The sequence below is a fragment of the Astatotilapia calliptera genome, chromosome 19, assembly GCF_900246225.1.
Source record: "Astatotilapia calliptera chromosome 19, fAstCal1.2, whole genome shotgun sequence".
NCBI lineage: Eukaryota > Metazoa > Chordata > Actinopteri > Cichliformes > Cichlidae > Astatotilapia > Astatotilapia calliptera.
Genome location: NC_039320.1, coordinates 16825930 through 16842595, shown reverse-complemented (window position 1 = coordinate 16842595; position 16666 = coordinate 16825930). Strand labels below are relative to the sequence as shown.

The window sequence follows — 16666 nt, the reverse complement described above, 5'->3', positions numbered from 1 at the left end:
GGTCCTGGGGCACACATGCATTTTCTTTTATCATCATCGTGAAATTGCCAAATGATGTCAAACCATATTTGCAATGCCTTGCGTTTCAAATCCATTTAAGTTTGAGCAATTTCAAAGATGACCTGAATTTTGAGTCACTGTTGTTATTTCTGTTGTTGGGGCGATCGTGGCTCAAGAGTTGGGAGTTCGCCTTGTAATCGGAAGGTTGCCAGTTTGAGCCCCGGCTTGGACAGTCTCGGTCGTTGTGTCCTTGGGCAAGACACTTCACCCATTGCCTACTGGTGGTGGTCAGAGGGCCAGTGTCCGGCAGCCTCGCCTCTGTCAGTGCGCCCCAGGGTGGCTGTGGCTACAATGTAGCTTGCCATCACCAGTGTGTGTGAATGTGCGTGAATGGGTGGATGACTGGATATGTAAAGCGCTTTGGGGTCCTTAGGGACTAGTAAAGCGCTATATAAATACAGGCCATTTACCATTAGGGCTATTTACTTGAAAGATTAAGGAACCAGCATGTGTTTTTAACAGGGGGAGTAGAAGTATTTGCCAAAAGCCTTGATTGTGTTGCATTATTTTGCCGAGCTGAGATATGCTTTAGCAACTTCTATTCAATGCAACTTCTCTTGCATGCTGAAGTACAACTCATCATCTCATCAATTACACATACAGCCAGTCTGTAAGCTATACGTCAAAGTCTAAAGTTCCTAGTATCCGATGAAACAAGTCCCTAAATTATTTAGATGGCCCAGTCAGTGTTGCATGTGGCAACCTCATTAAGAGGCAGTATCGCTGTTCACAATAAAAGAAATAGATTTGCTTGCAGGAAATAACACAAACACAGTATCTTTGTTATCATATAGGGAAAATGCCTATGGATAACACTCTTAATTAAATGATGCAAAGACTATTTTAAGTGATGCATGTATGAAACTATTTTGGGTAAATGCATTTCAAACAAAACACTGTTTTTAACTTTGTGCAGTAGCTTCCTTGTTTTTACCTAGATCCGTAACAGATATATTCTTTTCCCACCTGCGCAGTGGGAAGTGTCAGCTCAGTGACACCAGCCTGTGGTGTCACTGGTGTCTGTTGAGGGATTCTGCTGTTAATTACATGATTCAATACCAGCTAAGAGGGGTTGAGGAGATGTCCTAGTTCCTCCAGGAGAGCTAACCGTGTCACCAATAGTGCAAAGTTACTGGTTGCCCCTGCTGTCTCATATACTAACCTCATTCTCTGATGGATGTTGTCATCAAATTCAACTTTAAGCACAGAAGATGACTCTAGGGACCAAACCAGTCTGCCATCGCTGGTGTTTCTGTTTTGACAAAGAACAAAAATTAACATGACTTAATAATTTCCTATAGTTTTTGTTTTGTTCTAGTGTCTCTGTGCTCTTCTTTTTTTCTCTTCTTTTTCCTCTTACCTTCTAGCTTGTTAGAGCAGAGGGCTAATCCAGGTGCTGCTGGGTGTCTCTTCCTGTTATAAGGGAGTTCTTCCTTCCCATTGTCACAATTGCTTTCTCATAGGGGATCATCTGATTGTTGGGCATTTCTCGCTAATTTTGTAGGGTTTTGACCTTGCAATATTAAGCGCCTTGAATAAAATCAGATTGAAGTGGACTTCTTTATACAACATAAGAGTTTCAAAACACAATATCTGTGCAATAAAAGAAAGCATTATCTATATTATGGATGAATATTTAGGTAACACTTATGAATATGCATGAGAAAGTGACACCTTTGACAATGTCGTCTAGGATGAGTCACAGATGAGTCACAGAATGAATTGATACCAATCATGCAACCTTATCCCATGTAGGTCCAGTGTCCAAAGACCTCTTTTGGCTGTTGGTTGTAGATTGGTTATCAACATCTTATTCATGCTCCACTGACTCTGTGGGGACACCAGCTGACTGTGGTGTACTATATCGTTGGGGCACATTTCAGACTGTTTGGATGACGACTCTGGCAAGCTTGACCAGTGAAACACAGCCACAGGGCATTGTTGGTGGTGGTGTTGAGTTGGCATTGTGCTAACTAGTCAGCACGTAGGGCCTGGGTGTATTTGACCCTATATGACCTCAGAAACTAAAGAAATACTCAGAATCTGAGTGATTATTTTTAATGTCTGTGGATAGAAATGTGTACTATATATAATAAAACACCCTATTATCATATAATGGGCAAACAAAAATCATGTGAGAGCGTTTGTGTTGTCAAATTGTGTGAGCACATCATGGACAGTGCTTGGAGAGTCTATACATTTTTGCATCTTACCATGTTTCTCTCTTTAATCCCCAAGAAAGGAATGGAAACACCACCTGGTGGCCGAAGAACTGTCACTGCAGTTGGCTGTACTGTGTTTGGCTCACTACACAGCTGAAAAAAAGAGGACCATACCTGGAAGGGAACTAAAGACAAGGAACAAATATCCTTTCACTACTCTTAACAGTCAGCTGATACCCAAAATACTGCTCACAGTGCAGAGGAGACCGAATTTAGAAGGACTGTTAAACATACCTGACTTTTTTTTTAAAAGCCTTTGGAGTGAGAGTCAAAAGGCAAGGTTTTCTGATCCAAATCAAGATATGTTATACAAGATAACATATAATTTGGACTCATTTGTGTCTCTATAGTGAGCACAAAAGAAAGTTTATATGTTTAAGCTGCCAGACGGGGACACATTCACCATAAAGTATGTAGGGCTTGAAAAGAAAAATACATTTTGAGAAGCTGTAAAGTTGTTTTCATTGCAGCTGTTAGTAGCAGTCGTTCCTTCTAGCTAAAAGAGTGGAGTTGCATGTAATTATGCACATAACACAACATTGCCAGCCTTGTTAGTGTTATTAGTAATTATTTCCTACAGATATGGATTAGTTTACCCTAGTGAAAAACAGTTTCATTGTCTAGTTATTATTATTATCAATATCATTATTATTATTATTATTATTAGTAGTAGTAGTAGTAGTAGTAGTATTAACAGTTCAACTCAAACTGCACCAGCACAGTTCTTTTCTGGTTCCTGATTGGGTCATTCTAAGTTTACTCAGAGACAGTATAGACTTTATTTTAGCTAAATCTAATGCTAACAGTTGTATGTAAGATGCCTATAAAATGTTTTCTTTTCTCTCAAAACTAACTATTTATCAGTAGATATTTGCTAATAAAAAGCTAAACGTTTTATACTTTTTAGAAAAAGTTCAGCTGATAGTTTAGCTTCATGAAGAAAGTAAGCTAATAGGCATGCTAGCTTAGTGTTTTTGTAGCTAACCATGGATGGAGAATTATCTCTTGCTTAAGCTGGCAGATGATTTCCATCTTTAATGGTGTTTTATGTTATGATGGCAACTAGGAAGGAAGAAATGAGCAGGTTAAACAACCTGTTCTCAGCTAATATTGATTATTGAACACAAGGCTGTAATGTAAAATGAATGCATTCATTTGATTGTACTCATTTATTGTTTTGTAATAATACTTTAAAAAAGTTACATATCAGCATATAAACTTTGCAAAATAATCAAAGATTAAATGCATAAAAACGTGTAAGCAATTTTTATGCCACTAAGCTTTCATACATTTGTGATTAGCTTTGTCATAAATAACAGTTTTACAAAGAATATTAGAAAACAACACTCTGGTATCAAACTTTGCATTTAAATCATGTTGTAGCCTTAAATTAAATATCCATGTGAGATATACACACTTTCAGTTTTCAGTCGATTTCTAAGTAGATTGAAAATTTATTGAATGGCATTGCTATCTTTTAAACTTGTAAGAAAAATTGAGGTGACAGGTTAAGGTTAAAAATAAGTGTAGCACAGGGACTGCTGGTCAGCTAAGTTATAATGCACTGTTTACAAATCCAAGTGGTAAAGCACATAAATTAACAACAACAAACCATTAAGTAAAAATGTCACATGTAAAAATATCACGTGTCAAATCTGGGTGGCTATAGCTGAATCTGTTTCTTTAAAGAAAGCCCGCCATCTAGTGGCCAGACTATTTCATTCGCCAAGGATGAATCATAGGGAAAAAGGCAATTTTCGTCTCATCTGTTATGAACACTAACTGCATCACTATATTGCCTGTTAATGTCCAGGCAATATATGTCATTGGATATTGCAGCCGTGATGCAATGGTAATTATGCATGATGGCAAGCTCTGAGGTTTGCTTCAATTTTTTACGGCCTCCAGGAAATGCTGCATCCCTTTGCCTGCTTCCATCCAGCAAACAGGCAGTGAGGTGGGGGAATTAAAGTGACACAGCTATATTATGTGAAAGTAAAGCAGAGCAGCTCACAAGGGTGAGATCTTTAAAGGGGGAGTAGCCTTTTTATAGATGAGACTCACAGAGGCTCAGAATCTCTTCAGACTTTCGTAATCCTGAACGAGACTGGAGGAAATTTTCAATGTGAACAACCCTGCCTTAATATTTTCGAATCCATTGGACACGGGTATAACTAAAGGCTTTGTATTCTTGCTTCTCTCCCTGTTTATTTGTGAGGCACAGATGAACAAGCAGCTGATGCAGGAGGCAGTTCCATGCACAGCACACTTAACCGAGGACCCAGAGGCATCTTGAAATAGAAATTCAAAAGAGGAGGAGGAGGAGAGAAAGGAAGGGGGTTTTTAAGGGAGAGCATTGGTATGCCAGGTTCAGTACATAGCATGGCTGTGCAGAAGAAACAGTGTGTCATCCCTCCATCGCAGGGACCTCTTTCTACACGTACCATCGAAAGCCAAAGGAAGAGAAACAGATATGAAAAAACAGAAGGTTGGTAGCCTTTTTCTGCGCTTTCTATGATTATCTTATCAAACCTGCCTTTTCATTGAATCAGAGATTGTAGATTAGAACCATAGGATCATTGCACCATATCGATTATTAGTTGATCGTATAGATTATGCATCTCTCTTAAGAAATCTTTGCACATGACTACCGTGAACTAAATAACAAGGCATCTGTTTGTACATATTACAAAATAAACTAACAACACCAGTACACGGTACAGCCCTAAAGAAACACCTTGTTTAAACTAATTACTCTTCAGTCTTACGTGTGCCACTCCATCTTAACCTTTTACAGTGTTTGATTCAGCTGCACTCATGAGGACTGATCAGGTGCTAGCCTTTTATATGTAGGCAATTTATAAAGGCTCTTTCATGTGGAGCTGACCCTGGGGCCAAACAGTCCTGAACCACCACTGTTTGGGACAGCTTCTTAAAAGCTGATTTGATTTGAGTTTGTGTCCAAGGGCCACCTCAAACAATTTAGTTTTATAAACTTGTGTCTGTTTACAGACGGAGACAATTCCAAGTATCTGTGTAATGAGTATGAGTTTTATTACAAAAAATAAAGCCTTGATGAAGGAATATTCTACAGAATAAGTTTTTTTTCCTCTCTCTGACAGAAAATGGCTCTTATCACAAACCGATTTCAGCGACAGTGAAGAAAGCAACCTGTTCTGTCAACATCTGCAACACAGTTACTCCTCGGGCTGCTGCAGGTTTTTGAGAGCACACTCACCCCGCTGTCATATTTTTAGGATGTCAGGCCATGTTTTTTTACTTCTGTAAGTAAAATTGCTATTATATCGTATCCTTGCATCCTGGCAGGTAATGGACAAAATGTTGACGAGAGGCTGAAAGCCGCACGAGAAAGAAGAGAAGAGCACCAGAAGCTACTTGGTATGTGGGCCCCTACATGATGGTAATATTCACATGTCCTTGCAAGTACACTTACCTCAATTTCTAATAATATTTACATAAACAAAAATCCATGTTGTACTGCTTTGTTCATTCTTAGCCTCTCGGGAACTGAGCAGGTTAGAGCGGGAGCAGCGGGCTAGGCTTTACTATGAACAACAACTGCAGGAGCGCAAGAAGAAACTCCTGGAGCAGAGGCTCAAAGAGGAGAGGAGGCGTGCTGCTGTGGAAGAGAAGCGGAAGCAGAGGCTCAAAGAGGAGAGAGTGAGTTTTGATGGTGGATATCGAGTATTTTATTTCCAGCAATGCTGATGAGTTCACTGTTCAGGCTAAATTCAGTAAAATTAACTCAAAGGTGTTTCTGAATTAAGGAACGATATGAATCTGCAGTGCGTAGGACACTCGAGAAGAGCCAAAAGGCCCAGCAGAGCCTCAGTCAAAATGCAAGAGGAAGGAAACTCACTAAAAATGGTAAGCTAGGCGAATGTGCTTTCATTTCTCTCTCCTTTCTTTTTTTCTAACATAATCTTACTAAACTCATAACAACCTGCTTGCAGTATCTGTTGTCTCTGTACGATATCTTAACACAACAATTCTTGGCAAACCCTATCTTCTGTTTTTGCTGCATTTAAAACTTTACACTGATTAATACACTAGTTCCACATCGCTTGCCACTGACCACATGGGAGAAGAACCTGGTCAGTCGTCTCCTTACCCCCACATGCTCTTATCTGGCCAGGAGCAAGAGTGCTGGTTGTCAGTCAGGAGAACAAGGTACTCTCCCCCATAACAGAAGAATGTACTTATTTTAATTTAACATTAAGGAACTTCTGTTGCTACAACAACTAATATCTCAGGGCCCTCTGGTCTCTAACGCTGCTGTTTTTCTCTCTGCTGATACACTACTTCATATTTCCACCCTTTTCACTGTTCCCACCGTTTCTGCATTGCTCTCCAATTTGCCATAATTATGGCGCAAAACACTGGCTCAGTTGTCCATGTTTGTCGCCGTGCAGTTTCATTCCACTCCATGAATACCACCACCACTCACAAACCCCGGCATCACTCTGGTTCAGTCCACAACAGGCCATCTGCTTCCTCTGGTTCTCACAACAGCCAGCACAGAAGCATCAGTGTGGCACAGGTACAGCTAGCTGTTTCTTTTCATTAGAAATCTTTACGATCAGCCAGCTGTCTCTTTTTTCAGTCAGTTTTGAATCGGAAATAACATTTTCTTTTGATCTAGATAAAAGCAGCAAAGCAGCAAAACATTGTTAAGAGGACCTCAAGTACTCTCTCTAACGTTCAATCAAATACCATCAGCGTCTGTGTAAAATCAGCTCTGATGCCGAGCAGAACATCCTCTCCATCATCAGAACGGTAGGTAAAGTGCCACAACTGTGCATCAGAGACAGAGCGGCAGTAATGTGAACAAAATGCTCCCTTTTAATTTTTCTTAAAGGACCTCACAAAGATCAGTCATCAAACAGCCAACCCTGCTCCAGCCTGAGCTCCCATCACTCCCTGAGGAAGATGCTGCTGCTTGCAACTCTGCCCTCTCTCCTGCTAACTCCAGGCCTGTCAGGAAATCAGTTGAATCTCAGCAAGAGAAACTGAGGGGTAAAAATCCACAGGAGACTCCAAGTTCAAACTTGCCTGACAAAGACAAAGTGACATCAAAGAGAACAGCAGGAGATGGAGGTAAGCTAGAAAAATGTATCTAGCACAAAGTGTGTCAATGTGTTTCTGGGATATTTATAGTGAAGTGTAAATTATTTCTCTTTAGGTCTCTCCAAAATGCCTCCTTGTCCAGCTCCACAGACTCCTGAAGTCATGTCCCGCCCCTCAGCTGGAACTACTGACCCAGAGGAAGCCTCACGTCTCCTGGCTGAAAAGAGGCGAGAGGCCCGACTACAGCGGGAGAAAGAGGAGCAGGAGCGCTTACAGAGGGAGGAGGCTGAAAGGTAAAAAAGCACATCCAAGTATATGGTAACAATATTCATTAGCAAGCTTTTAAGAACATTAGAAATAACATCCAGGCAGAGCCATGAAGAACTTGAGCGCAGGAGGGCAGAGGAGCGGGCACGACAGCAGGCTGAGGCTCAGCGTCTCATAGAGGAGAAGAGGAGAAGGGAGCAAGAAGAGCAGAGACGAGCTGAGGAAGAGAGAGCTCAGGCTATGAGGGAAGCTGCCCTCTTGCAGAAACAGGTGGGAAACAGAAAAGTTTGTTGTTATCATGCATTATATTCGTAGATAGGTTTTCTATTCACGTTCTTACTTAATGTTTTTTACCCGTCTGTGCAGAGAGAGGAGGAACTAGCCAAAGAGCAAGCACGAGCAGAGCAGTTGAAACAAGAGCGGGAAATGCTCGCACAGAAAGAGGAGGCAGAGCGCCAAGCAAGGAAAAAGGTGACAACTAGGATTTTAAAGTACGGCCGTCATTTCTGTATACAGCTCGGGCCACACATTAACTGAATTAATCAAAAAATAATAATACACCCCACTTAGCAAAAGAAGTTACAATGATAAAAATGGACACTGTGCAACTGAAAATATTTAAAAGACTTAAAAAACTGAGATTTTATTGTTTCCATTCATTGTTTGAACTTGATTCCTGCAACATGTTGAAAATGGCACTGTTGTATAATGCTAACCCCCCCCCAAAAAAAACGAAATACCAAAATCTGACAACTTATAAAGTTAAGAAGAAAAATCAATGAGTATAAAAAGAGCAAGAAACTTTGAGAAATAAAGCTGGACTGGGGTTCATCACTCTGTGTAAGACTGCATGGACAAAATATTTCAGCCATTTAAGAAGAACCTTTTTAATTCTAAATAATTTGGAGATTTCATCCACTGTGATCACTAATATCTTTCAGAGTTTTACAGAGCCCGAAGACATTTCTGTACACAAGGGACGAGGCTGAAAATCGGTACCCTTGTTCCTTGGAACATCAGGAGACTCTGCAATAAAAGTTGCCTCATTTTAGCTTTTAGCCATTGCCACGGTTGTCAAAAAAATATATTACAAACAGTATTTTTAAAAGTGGATGTTTTACTATTTTACCTTTAACTTGTAAGCATTTTTAAATTTATTATGGAAACAAGATGTGCCGAAAAATCTGTTTTATGAAAGACACTGAATGTATTCTCTGAGTGAAAGTATTTTAGTGAATGTTGTTTTCTTTTGCAGCGACTTGAGGAGATCATGCGGAGAACCAGAAGGACTGATTCTCCAGATACGGTGAGATTAAGTGTTTCGTTTTTTAAAAAGTCTACTGCCTCAGGTCTGTCATGACGCACATTCTGCATCAGCTATTAAACAATCTGTTTAACTTTTAAAAGCCACACAACTTGTCCTTGACTAAAATGATTAATGTCTTTTATCACAGAAATCTGTTCCAGTGAGGATTATGTCAAATGATGCCCAACCAAAGGAAAACACGCAGCCTGTGCACAATGGAACGATAGAAGATACAGCCAAGGTGCCAGTGGGAAATAAAACCACACAGCTGGGCCTGAACAGTCAGGAGGATATGCTACCTGTTGTGGCCTTCAAAGAACGCAGGTCTCTTAGAACTCTCACTGGCCTGGAGGAAATCCAGACCCACCAACGTGCAGGTGAGAAACAACCAGCATAGTATTTAAAAACACTTGTCCTCAGGGTGGGAAAGCGAAACCAACCATCAGTCTAATAATCAGCGAGTGTGTTTGTAGAATCACCCACCTTAAGTTACCAGTTACTCATTTACATGTTATAATTTGCCATATTAATTCCCAATTGGCTGTACTACCCACACAGGTAGGCTCACTCACTCGTGATTGATGATCCACAGTGATTTGTGCAGGCAGGCCCGCAGCAACCAACTCATAAAAACTCAGTTATAAATGGGGGAAAGTTATGCAAGCTTTGAAAAAAACGTATTCAGGTTGATGGTGAACAGTTCTATGCTCATAATGCTGCTTTCAAAATGTTATATTTGCTGTTTTTGATTTAATATCTATCATTCGTCGTCTTCCTTTGCTTTTTTTAGAGGTCATCTGAATGCCTGCAGGATGACTTTCAAAGCCTTTGTTGGAGACCGGTGAATACACAAGAATTACTGCTGCACAGCTATTTTGCTCCCCTTCGGCACTTTGAAAGAGCATGTAAAATTATAACCTTGCCTCCCGATGAGGATGTCAGCATTTGGTCACTTTTCTGTGTGTAACCAGTGGCACAAGCATAAAGCGAATCGCATATGAGCTTTTTCAGTACAGCAGTTTTCTGATCTAATAACTATCCAAAAAGCAGTAGATGTAGACTGTGCTGGCAAACGTAGTGTATCAGTTAAGGAGAGTGTTGCCTCTGTTGAAATATTAGGAATAGGAACTCTAAACAGTCACAATATGCCGTATGCTTTTTGCTTATTCCTGATATTTCTTGCCACCCTTGCACTTTTTCTTCCTCGGTTTTGTCACTGTGGAGTTAGAATAGCAAAAGTGGCAGTTTGCTCAGAGAATACAAGAGTTTAATGTCTTAGCAAAAGATGACTTCCTGCATTCCCACTGTACCTTAACCTTGGATTTTGTAAAGTATAGCAATCATGTAATTCAAAGCTGCTATGGAATATAGTTTCCAAAGACTGTGCTTCATTTTTGTTGTGTGTGTGTGTATTTGTGCCAATTTAGAGGATACAATGCACAGTGTGTTTTTTTTTTTTTTTGCACTGACTGCTTTGTTTGATATTGCATAATCACTTTACAAGCAATGTCTGATGCATAGAGTTTAAGAGTTTATTAATATAAAAGCATAAAACAAAACCAGATGTATCTGAGCCACAATATTTGATCTTATAGTTCAAGTACTGCTTATGACTATCACGTTAGCCTATTATATGCCATATTTGATTAAAGTTAATACTATGCCACGTCTTCGCCTTGTTTTTCCAGTTGAAAACATAAATAAACTGTAAAAATAAAAACTACCAAGCATTTTAAAACCCCAGGCTAAAAAACAAAAAAACAAAACAAAAAAAACAACACATTATATAAAAATGTAGCTTTTACATGCAACGTGGTTATGTTCATGCAAAGTCTGTGCGCGTCTCTTTGTAACTTCACTGAGAAAGTCCAGAGTTGACAGGAGATGGAGAAAGGGGCTGAATCATTTGAAGCAGCTGTCTAGTTTCCTCTGTCTGTGCATGCACCTTCAATAGCTGAACCTTTAGCTCACTGTTAGTCAACAGAGATGAAAAGTCTCCATCTGCAGAGGAAGACAGGAAGAAACTCTGAACTCTTACAATGACAGACTGTTTAAATTTTATGCAGTATTTTCAGTTCTTAAATAAATGTGCAATTAATGCAAACCTTTCTTGAGGTTAAATATGGTAACTACGCCAAGCTGCTGGAATTTAACATCTTTCTTTTTGAGGAATCCCAACAGGTACTTGGATATGGAAGTGTAATGTGGCTTCAACAAACGGATCATCTCTTCTGTAATGAAAACAGAAACATTTAATACATCCAGCGTAAAAACACAAAAGGAAGGTATTCTTTTCTCTTGCCACATTGCATTACCAGTCATTTCTAATTCGCTTATGATAGCTGCAGAGTTGTACGCCAGCTGGGAATTTCTGATTTGCTCTGACAGCTTCACTAAGCCTGAAACTTTTTCTGATGTTATGGTTGCTGACAATTTTGTCCGGAGTACATCTGAAACAGTGAGTAATTGTAATAGATTATTAAAAAGTTTTCCACCGCAAATATTCAAAATAAATAAGTCATTATTTCAAGTCAAGATCTCTCACCACAGGCCATCAGGTGATGCAAGCATGATGTCACATGAAGCAATGTCTCATCTGACAGGGTGTTAGACACAAGCGCACAGAGGAGTCCTGGTAAGCACAGACTTTCCATCACAGCCTAGATTACAATGGTTGGATTTAGGATAACTTTATCAGTCTTGGACAAATCAATAAAGCAGAGGTAGGAAAACAAAAAGAAAAAAAGAATTGTAGTCTGCAAGTACCTGCTCACCAACGTGGGAAGTGCACAGATTGGTGATTATCTTGCAGCTGTATGTGACTATAACAGAGTTTGATCTGGGATGATGAAGCACCTGACCAATTTCCTCCAATAGTCCTTCACTTACCAGGATGTCCTGGAATCAAATTACAAAACTACTGTCAATATTAGAATTTAAATAAAAACTGTGCAATTACTTTAGGTGACACTGAATGCCACTAAAGTAAAATTTCAATAAATATTGGCACAATGCAAAAATAAAACCATACTCAACCACTAAGCAGTTGTATAATAAAACCAGGACTGCTTCCAGCTTTATTGTTAATTATTTATTTAGGCTAACATACGGTGTTTGACGGGTGTGCCGACAGTGTAGACAGTAGCGTTAGTGCCGATTCAATCCACACTGAAGTAGAGGTTTTTAACAGCGCCTTCAGAGGCAACACGCAGTCAAGCTCCATCAGCTGGTCCTGAATGAGAACTACACATAAAAGTAATAAACACCATCTGCCAGAGGTATGATACCTTTTTTGAATTTACTTTTTATACCATTTTTATTACCATTCTTTGAAAGAGTCTGCAGGCACCGGCACGCTTGGGCTGAATTCTGAAAAGGAAGTTGGTTTTTTTTTCCCCTCTTTAAAAATATATTTTCTTTAAACTAAGTTAAAATAACTCATGTTCAGAGTTACCTTTTTCACAGGTGAAGACATAAGAGTCAAAAGAGACCTTGATAAATAGTGACCCCCAATTCTGAGCAATCTTGGGTGATGCTCGTGGATAGCAGAAATGTTGCAAAGAGCAGTGCAGCTATAAAACTGAACCTCTGAATCTGAGGACTGTAGGAGAAGAAGCAAAACAGGAATCGCTCCTGCTTGGCATAACAGCCTTGTTGACCAATCTGAAGAGTAAAAACATAAAATAAAAGGAAATGTAACACTGGAAGAAATTGAGAAGTTTCTGGAAAATACAGTTGTGCTTAAAAATTTACATACACTCGTCATCGGCATGGATGTCACGGGAACTTTGGCTTTTTAATTCTTTAAACTGTTCTTTTCCAGGGTGGAAAGACTGTACAGCATACGTCTTTAATGATTTATATAAAAAAATAAATAAATAAATAAAAAACACACAAATTGGGTGCAGTTCTCTAATCCACACCAAGAAAAAAAAAAAGTGTATAGATAAAGTCTCAAATATATAATTACACCCCCAATAAATCAAATTCAAATTTTATTTGTCACGTACACAGTCATACACAGTACGATATGCAGTGAAATGCTTAGGTCTGGTCCTGCTGCTTTCCTGGTAATGGGTAAACATCCTCCCTTACTAAGTTACACATCGACCAGATGGTTTTAGTAGCCATCAACAAGCTTCTAGGCCTAAGGCCATGGCAAATTAACTCCTTGTTAGTGATCATGATTGACTACAACTCAGTTTCTTTTTGCCTGCATAAGGAGCATTTGTTTGAGAGCATATGTTGGACTGACCAATACTCAGAACAATGGAAACTCCTGGGAACTCAGTGAAGAACAAACAATGAGAACTGTTGCACAAGTTAGGAAGGTCTCTTGGAGTCAACTGCGGGTTTATAGAGCATTACTTCAAACAACTGTACATAAGTACAAGTTATTAGGATTTGTCACCACTTTGCCCATCTCTGGAAAACAAAAAGACCTAAACTATCACCCTCAGATGAGAAGAAATTGGTTCAGCAACCCAGGAACCACCAAGGCTCAAGCCTGCCTGAAAACCGCAGGAACGTCAGCATCACTGTTCATGTGAAGCAAGTTTTACATCAGTTGGGCTGAGGGGGTGCTGACCAAGAAAGAGAATACCACAAAGACAAGAGGTGTGCTTAGAGCAATAAAGGTGAGGCTATCAACTCAACTGTCAAGCATGGTGGTGGTGGTATCACCATACTCTGGGGCTGTTTTGCTTCCAGTGGTACTGGTACATGGCACAAAGTGGGTGGAATAATAAAGAAGGGAGGACTACCTTCAAATTCACCTAAAATTAACAACTTGATGATTGAAACTTGGAGTCAGTTGGGTCTTCCAAAGGGACAATGATCTCAAAGACACACATCAAAACTGGTTTTTGGAAAGGATGAAGGAGGCTAAGATTAAGGTTCTGGAGTGGGTTTCCCAAACCTCAACCCTATTTAAAAACAAAAACGAACAAACAAACAAACCCCACAAGAAATCAAACAAATAAAAACTCAACTACCTCTCTTGGCAGAATTGGTAAAATATCCATCCAGAATTATTGCAGAAGCTTGTTGATGGTTACTAAAAATATCTGGTTGAGGTGCAACTTACTAAAGGGCATCTAACAAAACATTAGTACCTCCACTAATGTAAGGATGTGTGTATATCTGAGCCTGTATCTATACTTTTGACCCTGGGTCGATTAGACAAAACCCCAAATAAATTCAAAACTGTGCACAGACTCCTTGTTTTGTTTTGTTTTTAAACTCAATAAACATGTATACTGCACAATCATTCCTAGAAAAAGAACAGTTCAAAGTAATCCCTAAATTACAATGGCATTGATGCCAATGATGAGTGTATCTAAACTTCTAAACACAACTGTAAGTGCACAGTGACATTCAAATGAAATGGTCCCACCTGACTGCGTGAGGTGTAATAGAGCCCAAGTTGCATTCCGTTGGACCTTTGGATCAAAAGATTTTGCTAAAGCCAAGAGTGGTATGATTCCATCAACCATCAAAGAATCTCGATTTGACTCTGGAAAGAAAGATGAAATAGCAACCATGCATGCAGGGACAATTTTGGAGTGCTAGTGGCCCAAAACAAATTAGCAGAATTTCAGCAAGACAGAGGAGAGGTCATTTCAAGAAGCATATGGAACAAAATAACTACTTTTCTCATAAGGCTTCAGTTCTCTTGCCATCCTGAAAGTCCTGCTATTTATTTTGCAATACATAATAAGTTTTTAAAATTAAGTGTTTGTACTTTCTAAACCGTGTCGAAAAATACTTTAAAAATTAAGGTCTGTACAAACCTGAGGAGGCCAACATGGCAACACAGGCACAGGAGTGACACTGAGCAGTGGGATCACCTGACCGGAACAACTCAATTATGGGCACCAGCATCCCCATTTCTATCACCAATTCTTTACACACTGAAATCAAATTTTATGAATGGCAAATGATAAATAAGCCATTTGATCCAAAAGAACACGAGTTTTTAGAATCATACTATCAAAATCACTAAAATTCTGGATTAATTAAAAAAAAATTATAATAATGTAAATATCTTACTATTATTATCTCTTACCATTATTCTTTAGTAACAGATTTACAAGGGCGAGAGAGACAGTCTTTTGAACATCGAGATCAGATGATAAAAGTAGAGCCACGATGGGCTCCATGAAGGCATCTGGTAATGGACAGTTCACTGTAACACACAAACAAGGGAAAAATAACACATTTTGAAACTTAAGTCATATTTTTTGCTGTCAGAATGAACAATGTTCGAGTTGAGACCAGTTTATAGTAGTTGTATGTCAGTCAGTCTTACTGGGAGAAGCTAAATGTTACAAATTTGAATTACATACTTGTAGCTGATTATGAATTCAAAAGATATATCCCTCATGAGTTGTGCTATAATCTCAAGCATCTAAACACAGCAATCTGTCAACTGCCACCTATACACAAAACACCTGGTCACCCATTTACATACTACACAACACTGTCTATGCTGTATTGAAAGAAGAAGCCTCAGCCTAATATGCACGATAGGGCTCTTGGTTGGCAGATTATAATAAAGCATACTGTGAATTCCACAGTAAAATCCTCTTATTCTTCCTTCTTTGTAACACATGGGTCCATAAGTGGGCGTTTTATCTGCCAACCTTGGGGAAAAAATACAGTTGGAAATTTGCATGCTGGTCACACCCGTTAGAGAAAATATCTCTGCAGTAACTGATAGAGGCCTATGAAGAAACCTGAAGTGCAAACAACAGCTGATCATCTGCAAGCCAATGCTATCAGGAATACTGTCAGATGAAACAAAAACGTGAAATCTTTATACTCACGATGATGACTGAGGTGTAGATAATACATGGCTGAAGTCATTTGTAGATCAGTGTTTTCTGAGGTTGCAAGTTTGTTCAGTGTTTGCAGACTTTCCTGGCTGAGAAGTTGAGTTTCGTTGTCTGGGAGGGAGGAAAGAGATTAATTGAATTGATCATATAAACTTGTGTACAACTTTGAAGAGTAATAGCACATGCAGTATGAAAGTTTAAAGAAGTTGCTGTCTAAACGTTTACTTTGATGCTTTTCAATTTTCCAAATAACACACTGCCTCGGTTTTTGTTCTTCCACTGCGATTTCCATAAAAAAATACGCATGGCTGCAATTTTCCTACCACAGTTGAGGCGTAAGGAAGGCAAATCAAAAGCCGTCCTTCTCTCGGATGAAATCCTAAAGCAATTGCACCGTCCAATCTCTCTGAAAGCTTCCTTTATCTTGATCTCCAGCTCTCTCCAAGCGCTCCTCAAGTGATCCGCAAATTCCTTCAACAACTGCGAGCAGGTGTTACAAAACCCTGAAGCCATGACTGCATCTTGCACAAGGTCCCCACACCTGTCTATTTTACACAACCTGCACGTAGACACGCCTACTGCTGTGTCACGTGACTGCAAGGTAAATTTAGACTATGGAAAGTATCTTGCTCTTCTAGCTTTTTTTTTTTTTTTGCATCTCGACACAACTTTAAAAGTAAAACTTATTGTGACACTTAATAACTATTAATATCTAAATATTTTAGGCGTTTCGTGGCTGTGCAAGTTTGTGGAATTGTGCAGCCTTCATATTAAGTTGGTCGTATTTTCGTTTGCGTTTCTTTTGTTCTAGGCTACAAATTTATTGTATTCTGTCTTTGTGTGCAAGCCTTTGTGACTGTGATGTAGAATTGTATGATATTCCATGT

General features: G+C 39.3%; 2 protein-coding genes across 7 annotated transcripts; one reads left to right on the top strand and one right to left on the bottom strand.

Moving 5' to 3' along the window:
* The first annotated feature begins 4171 nt into the window (after positions 1-4171).
* LOC113012458 (ensconsin-like) lies at positions 4172-10609 on the top strand. 5 transcript variants are annotated; one of them, XM_026152687.1, is made up of 16 exons: positions 4172-4239; positions 4507-4770; positions 5405-5500; positions 5610-5681; positions 5800-5963; positions 6071-6170; positions 6357-6473; positions 6692-6843; positions 6946-7079; positions 7162-7400; positions 7486-7663; positions 7739-7907; positions 8004-8108; positions 8893-8943; positions 9092-9320; positions 9734-10609. In XM_026152687.1, the coding sequence occupies exons 2-16, from the start codon at positions 4644-4646 to the stop codon at positions 9742-9744; spliced, it is 1944 nt and encodes a 647-aa protein (XP_026008472.1). In that variant the 5' UTR covers positions 4172-4239; positions 4507-4643; the 3' UTR covers positions 9745-10609. The 5 variants fall into 5 exon arrangements, with proteins under 5 accessions (XP_026008472.1, XP_026008473.1, XP_026008471.1 ...); XM_026152688.1 differs by lacking the exon at positions 4172-4239 and having other exon boundaries at positions 4266-4770; positions 6716-6843; XM_026152686.1 differs by lacking the exon at positions 4172-4239 and having other exon boundaries at positions 4266-4770.
* LOC113012459 (vacuolar protein 8-like) lies at positions 10462-16364 on the bottom strand. Of its 2 annotated transcripts, none has more exons than XM_026152691.1 (13): positions 16103-16364; positions 15771-15890; positions 15011-15130; positions 14736-14855; positions 14339-14458; positions 12398-12606; positions 12267-12312; positions 12053-12186; positions 11710-11841; positions 11489-11603; positions 11259-11393; positions 11049-11174; positions 10462-10944 (listed from the first exon to the last, which is right to left on the bottom strand). In XM_026152691.1, the coding sequence occupies exons 1-13, from the start codon at positions 16290-16292 to the stop codon at positions 10799-10801; spliced, it is 1713 nt and encodes a 570-aa protein (XP_026008476.1). In that variant the 5' UTR covers positions 16293-16364; the 3' UTR covers positions 10462-10798. The 2 variants fall into 2 exon arrangements, with proteins under 2 accessions (XP_026008476.1, XP_026008477.1); XM_026152692.1 differs by lacking the exon at positions 16103-16364 and adding an exon at positions 16005-16096.
* Positions 16365-16666: the final 302 nt, after the last annotated feature.

Bases quoted from the DNA above. Each gene is read 5' to 3' on its own strand.
- LOC113012459 (XM_026152691.1), bottom strand. From the start codon at position 16,292: ATGGCTTCAGGGTTTTGTAACACCTGCTCGCAGTTGTTGAAGGAATTT. The intron at 14,856-15,010 runs GTAAGAGATAAT...ATTTGATTTCAG, and splicing joins TCTGTTACTAAAGAATAATG to TGTGTAAAGAATTGGTGATA. The intron at 12,313-12,397 runs GTAACTCTGAAC...CTTCCTTTTCAG, and splicing joins TGTCTTCACCTGTGAAAAAG to AATTCAGCCCAAGCGTGCCG.
- LOC113012458 (XM_026152687.1), top strand. From the start codon at position 4,644: ATGCCAGGTTCAGTACATAGCATGGCTGTGCAGAAGAAACAGTGTGTC. The intron at 7,080-7,161 runs GTAGGTAAAGTG...TTTTTCTTAAAG, and splicing joins TCCTCTCCATCATCAGAACG to GACCTCACAAAGATCAGTCA. The intron at 7,908-8,003 runs GTGGGAAACAGA...CCGTCTGTGCAG, and splicing joins CTGCCCTCTTGCAGAAACAG to AGAGAGGAGGAACTAGCCAA.